The 10,986-nt window shown below is 39.3% G+C and overlaps 1 protein-coding gene across 1 annotated transcript; it reads right to left on the bottom strand.

Annotated features, from left to right (window-relative positions):
- Positions 1-7,071: 7,071 nt before the first annotated feature.
- On the bottom strand, positions 7,072-8,061 carry LOC127131651 (uncharacterized). Its single transcript, XM_051060563.1, has one exon. It carries the CDS (start codon positions 8,059-8,061, stop codon positions 7,072-7,074), a length of 990 nt encoding a protein of 329 aa, XP_050916520.1.
- Between the last annotated feature and the right edge of the window lie 2,925 nt (positions 8,062-10,986).

Genomic DNA, 10,986 nt, shown 5'->3' with positions numbered 1-10,986 from the left:
ATCAGACTCGTCTTCGGATGATAAACAATAAGAAGGCTCGTCCAAGTAGTTAATATGAAAAAAATGATGCTTCATTCTTCCATTTAACCTTAAATATGGATGGCATACTTTCCAAGGCGTCGAACAACTTATTTTCCTCTCGAGGAATGTGATGAAAGATAATCTTGTTGAAGTACAGGATCATCTTTAGGACATGTTTCTTGTAGGGGATTAACTTGTGATCTCGAGCTTCCCATTCTCCTTCGACTTGGCTGATGACCAAGGCTGATCCTAATACCAATCGCAGCTTCAATACTGAAGATATAAGCCTCGTATGTTGCCATAGTGTTAGTACGATAAAAGCACAACCTTGCGGTGAAAGGTAAATGAAAACCAGTTGGGGAGGTGATGAGTTCCCCAATACCATTTCCATGAGCGTTTGAAGCTCCATCAAATACAATGGTCCAACGAGATCTGGGTTCTAGTCCTTCCTCGGGGTCATGGATGTTGCAATCCCTTATCAGCATGATGTCCTCATCAGGGAACTCAAAGCGCATAGACTGATAGTCCTCCAAAGGTTGATGTGCAAGATAGTCTGACATTACACTCCCTTTTATAGCTTTTTGAGTGACATGTTGGATGTCGTACTCGGTCAAAGCCATTTACCAACGAGCTACTCTACCGGTGAGAGAAGGCTTCTCGAAGATGTACTTGACTAGGTCCATCTTGGAGATTAATAACGTAGTATGGATGAGCATATAATGTATTAGGAATTTGGCATCCCAATAAAGTGCACAACAGGTCTTCTCAAGCATTGAGTATCTACTCTCGTAATCGATAAACTTCTTACTTAAGTAGTATATGGCGTGTTCTTTCCTACCAGTCTCGTCTCGTTGGCCGAGGGCACATCCCATAGATCCTTCAAGGACGGTAAGGTACATGATTAAAGGTCTGCCAGGCACAGGAGGCATCAGAATAGGAGGTTCTTGTAGGTACTCCATGAACTTCTCGAAAGCATTTTGGCAGTTGTCGTTCCAAATGATGCCTTGATCCTTTCGAAGAAGTTTGAAGATTGGCTCACAAGTGGTCGTTATATGAGATATGAATCTAGCTATGTAGTTCAATCTACCTATAAATCCTCGTACTTCCTTCTCAATTTTGGGCGCATGAATAACTTGTATGGCCTTTACCTTTTCAGGATCTACCTCATACCACGTTGGCTGACGATAATACCTAGCAGTTTGCCAGATCTTAACCCAAACATGCATTTATTGGGATTAAGCCTCAACTTGAATTTCCTTATCCTTTGAAAGAGCTTCTCAAGGTTGATAATATTCTCCTCTTCGGTTTATGATTTGGAAATCATATCATCAATGTAGACCCCAATCTCTCTATGAATCATATCGCGAAAGAGTGTGGCTATAGCTCATTGGTAAGTTTAACTGACATTCTTTAGTCATAAGGGCATAACCTTGTAGAATAAATTACCCCATAGGGTAATGAAATTAGTATTCTCCATGTCCTCTGGAGCCATTCTGATTTGGTTGTAGCTGGAGAAACCATCCATGAACGAGAAAACGGATAATTGAGTTATATTATCCACTACCACATCAATATGGGGTAGTGGGAAGTCGTCTTTGGGACTTTCTCTATTCAAATATTTATAGTCTACACACATCCTTACCTTTCCATCTTTTTTGAGTACAAGTACAATATTGGCTATGGCAAGAAATCCAGCTTCAAGCTATTTTTGTACCTCCTCCTTTATCTTAATTTCTATATCGGGACGAGTCCTTCTTAGCCTTTGCTTTACAGGAGGGAAATACTCTTTGAGAGGTAGACAGTGGACCATGATGTCAATATCGAGGCCTGGCATATCTTGGTAGGACCATGCAAATACATTCATGTACTCTCACAGGAGTTTGACCATCTTTGTCTTCACGTTGTCTTGTAGGGATGAGCTTACTCTAACCTCTTTAGCTTCCTCTTCCCTTTCGAGATTGACCACTTCTACTGATTCCTCGTGTGGTTGTATGACCTTTGACTCTTGCTTTAGCAATCGAGCCAACTCCTCGGGGAGCTCACAATCTTTATCACAGTCTTCTTCAGCATGATTGATCGGATTGTCGAAGTCATATGGAACCATAGCAAAGTCATTATTGGTGGTAATCGAGGGTAATCTGTACGATTTAGGGTTCATGCCTTTATTTGTATGAAAGGAAGAAAAAAATCTTTTGAAAACTCTAAAAAAAAAACATTTCCATTTTATGATTAAGTGAAAAGATGAAATAAATGAAAAACAAGGATCACAAATTTGGATGCGGAATGTGATGATTTCATTAATTGATTAAAAAGGAATTGTAATGGAGGCCCTACAAATGATTCCCTCATGCCTTGGGTACGTCATGGGTTCTTTCTTTCTTAAGGGAAAATATTAAACATGAAAATTACTTCTCTAACATCGTGACTTCGGCTAACTCAATCACAATCTAGTTGGTCAATCCTCTTGCTTCAGTCATCAACTATTCCATCCTCTTCCATAGCACAAATGTGGCCATCCACGAGGTGTTCGGCACTTGAAAAGAAATCTGACAAGGGGAGCACTCGCCCGTCTACAGCAATCGGTGTTTGCTTCTCGAAGTTTTGGGATTTGTATCCCAATCTGGCACGATCCTTGTTGACCGGTAATTCTAACATCCTCCCCCAACCTTCGTGGTGTCCATTCCTGGTGATAGTTTGAGCATCTTTCAGAGAGGCCATTGGATATTCAGCAGTTTCTACTTTCCCTATTGGTCTAACCATTTCAACATTGACAACTTCAAAGGATTTAAATTGGATTTCCTTTACCTCTCCTCCTCCTTCCACATACCAGAACGATGCTAGATTACTGACCATAATGTCTTCTTCACCTTTTACAACCACTAGCTTATTGCTGACCAAGAACTTGAACCTTTGATGCAGGGTCTAAGTGACAACTCCGGCTGAATATACCCACGGCTGTCCAAGCAAACAACTGTAAGCTGGATATATATCCATCACAAAGAAGGTGATAAAGAAAGTACAGGGCCCGGTCTTAATGGGGAGCTACACTTCACCAATTATTGTTCGTCTTGAATCGTCTAACTCCCTTACCACAAGTTCGTTGGGTTTCATTGTGAGCCCTTCAATAGTCAATTTGGAAAGAGAACTCTTAGGCATCACATTGAAAGATGAGTTGATATCCACTCAAGACCCTTGACAAAATAGTGTCTACACATTCAATAGAAATGTGTAAGACCTTATTATGGTTCCTTCCTTCGGCGGGAAGCTCTTCATTGTTGAAACCTAGGCTCATGCTGGTAGCTATATTGCTGACAACTCCCTCAAATTTGCAGACAAAAATCTCTTGCAGTACATGGGCGACTTTCAGGAACTTGACTAAGGCGTGACGATATGCCTCGGAGCATATGAGAAAAGACATCATTGAGATTTTGGATGGGGTTTGGTTGAGTTGGTCAACCACCCTATAATCACTCCTCTTGATGATGCACAAGAATTCATCTACCTCATTGGTAGGTAAAGAATCTTTCCTTTGTTGGGCATTTTCAGTTTGCTTACCTTTTTCCTGGGCTAAAGAACCGCTATTGTTAGTCATTGGAAGCATGGGTGCAAAGATCCTCCCACTTCTCATTACCCCACTGGTACTAGTCATATTTGTTATTGGCTCGGCATATGTTGTTGGTTCTTCTTAAAGTCTTTATCCATGGATGTAGAGTGATGATTCGTACCCATACAATTGCTTTTGTGTCCTCAAAGGGGAACGATGTTGGTACTGTTATGACCATGGAGGTAACTGGGTTGTTGGAGATGGTCATCTGCAATAAATTATAGGGAAAGAGCAAAGGCGGGACTTAATTATACAGGATTTCCAAGGTGGACACTTCTTTAGTTATGGATGGACGATTTATCACCAAGACCCTTTGGTCCATTAATTTCTATGTGGCGGACTTTAAAGTTTCGCATTGTTGTGGGTTAATCAGACAGTGTTCACAAGTTGTACAACAAACAGGAAATGCATTATTTTTTATCAAAATGTTCTTTATCTTAATGAGTGGAGTTTTCACCTTGTCCACACAAGACAATAATTTTCTTCTATTATCAAATTCTACCATATTTACGGTTGACTTGTTATGAGGAGGCATCAAATTGTTGTTTACATTTGGGTCGTTAAGCACAAACGTAATTGCCTTAGAATCGATCAGATATTGCACCTTATATTTTAAAGCTTTACAGTTCTCGATGGAATGGCCGGGAGCGACTAAATGGAACTTGCATCGGGTGTTGACATCATAACCGGGAGGAAGGATCATTGGGGATGGCCCTAGCTCCCTTAATTCTACCAATGATCCTCGTAACAAGTATGGTAAAATATGACTATACGACATTGGAATCAGATCAAATCTTCTCTCGGGTAGTATTTGTCATTGTTGTTATTGTTGTTGTTGTTGATAACGTGGTTGTTGTTGCTGAGGTTGTTGATGGTAACGTTGTTGTTATTGTTGGGGTTGTTGTTGAATCGGAATTGTGAATGGTTGTTGTTGTTGTACTAGCGCTACGGCTGCCACTTGCTGATATGGGGCACAGTATGCTGGGAATCTTGCTCTGACCATGGCGGTTGCATTGGTCTCACCTTCCTTTCTCTTCCCATAAGCTATAAAGGGTTTTTTTCACAACACCGAAGGTGCTTGCGAAGTTCTAGATCTTCCCCATTTTGATCATATTTTCAATTCTTTCACCGGCTAATACCAAGTCGGAAAAACCAGAGGATGTACTCCCTATCATCCTATCCAAATATGGGACTTGCAGATTGCCCATGAACATATCCATAAATTTGTGTTCTATAAAGGGAGGATGTACTCTAGCTGCAAGCCCTTTCCACCTTTGGGCGTATTCCTTAAAAGTCTCATCGAACTTTTGCATCATGTTTTGCAGCTGCGTGCGATTGGGCGCCATATTTGTGTTATACTGGTAATGCTTAAGGAACTCTTTAGCCATCTCCCTCCATATACATATGTGGTGCCTTCAGTTGCATGTACCAATCCAGAGATGCTCCGCTCAATGAATCTTGAAATAAATGCATGAGGAGTATGTCGTCATTAGAATAAGCGACCATTTTATGACAGTAGGCTCGGATATGGGTTCTCGAATCACTGGATCCTTTATATTCTTCAAAGTTAGAGACCTTGAAGTTAGTGGGGATAACCACACCGGGGACTAAGCACATCTCAGCAGTGTCGATACCCAAAGCGTTTGTTCTTTCCATTGCTCTCAGCTTCTCCTTAATGGCTTTAACCTTCTTTTCCATTTCATTGTTCGTGGGACCAAAGGATTCATACATGGGGGCATCTTTGGGATTGAAAAAAGCATCTTATTGATTGTCGATCTCTATGACAGGAGTATTAAGAATAGGTGGAGGAACACTATCAGATGCACCCAATGGAATATGAACTAGAGTGTTGCTTTGAGGAGGCACAAGATTCTCTATGACAGGAGGATGGGCAGCAGGAATAGGATTGGCAGCATGAGCATGCTGATTCATCTCCTCTTGCATTTTGGCCATTTATTCTTGGCCACGGGCGACGGCTTGAATCGTTTCCATTAGTTGCCCCATTTGTGCTCTTACTTGAGATACTTCCTCGCGGATGGCGGCTTTATTCTATTATAACTAGTCCATTATTATTTGTTGATTGCGGCACATGTTGTAATGGTGTCAGAAAGTCAGTTTGTAGCATCGGTTTCTGATCAAGAAAAAGGTGAATGATGAGTTTTTTTCTTTTGGTTTGAAAGTGCAAATGATGCATGCATTTTTTTATTAATAATGAAAATCTCTTTAGTTATTTGTATTTTTTTATTGCAAGAAATACTTAACGATTTACGGTTGCAATCAAGAATAAAGGAAAACATACATAGTGAATCACGAAAAGCTTCATTCGTCCTTTGAAGGGAATCATATAAATACAAATACATGGAAATTGCAAAATATAAGTGGTTGAGACAAATAAGCAAACTAAATCTCAACCCTAAAAGTGACCCCTTGAGACTTGCGGAGAGCCTCAATGCTGATGATGAGTTCTACCATTGTCTTCTTGCTGAACTTGATGAAATGGTAGACCTTCTTAGGAGTATTCTCAGGGAACATAATCAAATTAGCCTCATTCAACTTATCGGAAAAGTCTTGGAAGGCAAAATTCGTCAAAATTTCCATTTTTTCATACTTGTCCCTCCACTCGTAATAGAGGGTTTGAAGGTTATGGATGATTTCATCCCTTTGTGCTATTGAAGCTTCGGCTCCCAATATTTGCACTCATTTTGCAATTCTACATATGCTTGATCATAGATTCCCATCCTCAGATTCCTGATTTGTTTGTAAGCTCGTCCAAGGTTGAACTACTCACGCAAGAAGCTTCAGTGAACTCTCTCTCTCTCTCATTCTCCTCTCTCTCTCTCCTCTCTCTCTCTCTCTCTCTCTCTCTCTCTCTCTCTCTCTCTCTCTCTCCCTCTCTCTCTAGTTATTCTTTAGCCAAGATTTCCTTGCACTCCTTAAAAGTGTTCCTAAGCTCGAGGATTTGGGCTTCATAATCCTCCCTGGCCTCTTTCTTCATAGCATTAGACCTCTCAACGGTCTTCTCAAGGTCCCTAATGGTTCGGTATGTTTGATCCAACTTGTCGTTGCGAGCGTTTAGCTCAGAATTGGCTCCTAGTAAAGCACCATCAACCCAAACTCTTTGGCCTTCGACTTCCCTTAGTCTCTTCTTGTTGACCGTGAACTTCTCATAGACTTGCTTACCCTTATCTTCCAAGGTGTGGTTATGTTCCTTAGCAAGGTTGAGTTGGACTTGTAATTAAGTGTTTTCTAACTCAAGCTCTCCTATCTTGTCGGTAAGCTTGTCCATGTCTTCTTGTAATATGGGCTCAGGTTTGGACTCCAATGATGAAGAGTCATAAATGAAAGGCATCTTCACAACCCCAGCCTTCTCTTTTACCCACAAAGTAGGGTTCCTTGGCTAGGATGCTCTTCTTGCCCCACTCTTGGTCAATCCGGATTATGCTTGTTCAAGCCCCTCGCACTCTCTTCACGGTTGAATTGAGTGGATCCACGGTATTGACGATGAAAGTTATGAGGTCTCTATCCTTGGGAGGATTCAACATGATATATCCCAATTTTCTCTTGAGTAGCACGGGGTTGTAATTGATACAACCATATGTTCCTATTAAGGGGACATTCGGGAACCCTCCATATCTTGCAATGACATCCTTCATTTCCCATTCTCTCTTGTTCCAAAGGATTGAACTAGCTGAGAGAGATGAAAACTCTTGGAGCCATGACAAGTTTCTATAAGCAAAAGGTTCATGTTGAGGCATACGAATCCTCATCCATAAGTGCAATAGAGGATCACAACAGAGAAAGGTCCCTCCTTTCTTCTCATGCTTTGTATGGAAGGTGTGATCGAAGTCGGCGAGCAGGAATGGCACCGGGTTATTAGGTAGGAAGACTTCCACCGCCAAAGGGTCCGCGAATTTGTCTATATTAGGGAATAAAACAAATCCATGTATCAAGAGTGCTAATGTCGTGCTACTGAAATCTGGCCTTTCTTCCTGAATCATCTTCCAAGCATGGGCTTCGAGGAATTTCTGAGTTAAACCATTGGCGGCACCTTTAGATCCCCAATTAGCCACAAGTTCGTTGGCGTTGATACCCAAGGCGGTAGAAAGCTCAGGCAAACAAAATCCTTCTTTCAACTTGGGGAAGGGGTTATATTCCTTTATCGGTCGATTGAGAAGTCTCTCAATGTCTTCCAGAGTTTGGGAGATTTGGAAGTCAGGGAAGGTAAAGCATCTTAAAGGGGCGTCATAATATTGAGCTAATGCGGTGATTACACCATAGTCAACCTTTTCTGTCAAGAGGTCTATAATGTTACCGAAGGTAGTTCTGAATTTGTTGTCCTTGAGGGATGTTCCTCTAGATAAAAGGACCTTCAAAGTGCCAAGATCTGGACTCTTGTATCTGAATATGAAAGTGATTTTCCTTGATGAGGGATCCATGATTGTGTTGGTAAAAAAGTCTTGTAGTTATGCGTTTAAACAAATGAAATGCTTTAGAGCTTTGCTTATTGATTAATGATATATGAATTAATGGATGAATGGATGAATGGTTTTTATTAGTTTTTCCATGGAACTTTAGGCATGGGGTTCAAAATCTGGGATCATCATAACAACGTGAGGTTTAATAATGACTGCTTTTCAAACCAGGGTACTCACTTTGCATGACCTAGGGCTTTTGAGAAATTGGGTGTAAGAAACTGCCCTTAGAGTCATGGACTCCCTTGACTGTCTATCGCTTATGTCAATTTACTTTCCAGGAGACAGCTTCATCAAGGAAATCTACTCTAAATGAGCTCTTTCTATCGACCCTCGTAAGGAAAGCTCCTTGGGGATCTATACTACGGGACCATCGGTGTAGGCCGGTCAAGGTTAAAGTTTCTAAAAAGGGGGTCTTAGGGTCACAAACTTTAATGAAGATAAGGATGCTTATGCCGAAACCTCGACGGTCATCAATATCTCTAAAAGAGTATACCATTAAGTAAGGTTCTCGTACGACCCTTCACAAGGAAAGATCCTCGGGGACCCATACTACTCAACCTCTCATATCTCAAGTAAGCTCTCAGACTCGGGTGGAGAGTCTTTCACACAAGGTTTTCATTTGCAATCATTATCGTAACCCCTTTTTTCTTCGTCACAGAGTCAAAGTTTCGGACCAACAAAGAAATATATACATAGGTTAGTAACAAAAAGAAAAAAATACACAGAAAAAATGAATAAACTGGATAAATCCCTACGTGCGTAGGAAAAACAACCCAAACTAGGCTAGACTTTCTTAGGGAAACATAATCCCCAGCAGAGTTGCTAGGTCTCGCTATCGGGATTTCATGATAACGAAACTGGGACTGAACTAAAGAATGCCTCATCAATCAAAGAGAAGAGAGAAGGCAAAATAGAAGAGTCGCCACCGAATTTTATTTGGATTTCATCTATGGGAGAGGAGAGGGGAAATAGTCGATAAAACCCTCGAAGAAAAAGGGTTGCACACATGATGCGCAAGGATAAAAAGGCAGTCTCACAACTGAGATTTGGGTTCGGAAGTCAGTTACGCAAGGGGAACGTATTAGCACCCCTCACATCCATGGTACTCCATGGGAACCATTTGGGTTGTTTGTGTACATGGGTATTTATCTCGTTTATTGTCTTATTTTATTTAAAAGAAAGTGTGAAAGAGTGGGATTTTGATTTTTTATTATTGTGCTCTAAGTCACAAAAGTGAAGTTTGATGAGTTATGTTTGTTTTACCTTGAACAGGGTTTATGAAAAGATTTTATAATTAGATTGCACTAAAGTCTATGGGCGGAGGCGAAAATTCTAAACAAAAAGCCGTCTTGCGTCCAAAATAATCAGAGTATGGGTAGGAATGCTTCATTCTTACTCATTCTCCATCACTTAAGGCTCGTGGCGCAGAATACTAATCGTAGTTTTAAATATTTTTTGAATTTTGTTGATGAAAATGCCACTTGACATTGAATTGAGGGTTTGTTTATTTGGTTATGAAATTGGGTAATATAATGAATATACAAGGTAACCAACAAGAAAATAAAGGGTATCATTCTTAGGTAGCCCAAGAGAAAGCCTTGTGTGTGCAAAAGTGACCAGCTAAACATATGATAATGGTCTTACAAATATACCCCCTAGAATGGTGCCATGATTCTATTCTTACAACCGATATGTAAGTTACATGAAATCCAAAGTTAAAACAAAGTGTCAAAGATAAAGGCAAGGTCCTCCAAACAAAGGTCCTAAGTGAAATCCTCTAAGTCCAATGGTTGATCGCAAGTGTGATGCATCTTTTTGGTCTTATAATTTTATCATGTTTTTGTTGTTTTTAATTGTATGATAATAATAAAGTCAATAACAATAATAAACATGCATGAGAGTATATACAATGATGACGATGATGATAATGAGTACTTAAATGTAAATTACAAGATAATAACATAAAAGTAAATCACAAGATGATAATAATAATAATATCACAATAACAACTATTAGTGAGTATGAATGACATAAAATAAACCACAAGTCAATAGTAATAAAATTATGATAACAAAGGTTAATAATAAACAAAGTTAGTGAAATATAGATAGTGTTTAGTAATATGTGCAAAGTGAACATTTGAGGATTATCTATCCATAGGTTAAAAGATTCAAAATATGGCGCATCAAGGGATATTTTTGCTTTGTTACATAAACCCTCTCATTAAACCTAAACCCAAAAACTCATAGAAATCATTTTCTCTCAAATCACTACCCACCAACTTTTTATTCATTTTATTTTTTCCTCAAAACCTTCCATTCTCTAACATTCACAACTCATCCCCTTCATTAAGTTTCAATAATAAACACCTTCATTCCAAACCTCTTGCTTCATATTCAAGCTCAACACTACAACAACTTAATTTTTCACATTTGGTAATGATTGTAACTCAAACTCATTAGCATTTTGGTTATGTCTTTGTGTTAAAAATGATTGGGTATTCATGGGTTATTTTTTTAGAGAGACTTGAGCTAAGTTTGAAACAAATGGTTTTGTTTGGTTCACACATTTTTTTTGGGAATTTTGCCTTTACTACTTATTATTTACTATTTTTAATCAAACTATATCATTTTCTATTTATTGTTAACTTAGTGTTATATTTGTATTGGTTGATGAAATCTATTAAGTCGGGACCATGGTTACTTAGGGTTGATAAAACCTTTCATGCTTCAAATCTATCAATAAATGATCAATGGATCATTCATGATACTTTGAGACATTGATAGGTTGTCTCTATTTCAACCATACTTGAGTCATTTGATGCATAAATGAAACCATGTTTGTGTATACTAACTTGCTAATTCATTTTCTTGTTTTGATTCCATT

Source organism: Lathyrus oleraceus, chromosome 3 (genome assembly GCF_024323335.1).
Source record: "Lathyrus oleraceus cultivar Zhongwan6 chromosome 3, CAAS_Psat_ZW6_1.0, whole genome shotgun sequence".
NCBI classification, from domain to species: domain Eukaryota; kingdom Viridiplantae; phylum Streptophyta; class Magnoliopsida; order Fabales; family Fabaceae; genus Lathyrus; species Lathyrus oleraceus.
Note: the sequence above shows the minus strand (reverse complement) of the source record. Positions and strands in the feature narration are given on the sequence as shown.

Coding starts and splice junctions, on each gene's coding strand:
- LOC127131651 (XM_051060563.1), bottom strand. CDS start 8,061: ATGGATCCCTCATCAAGGAAAATCACTTTCATATTCAGATACAAGAGT.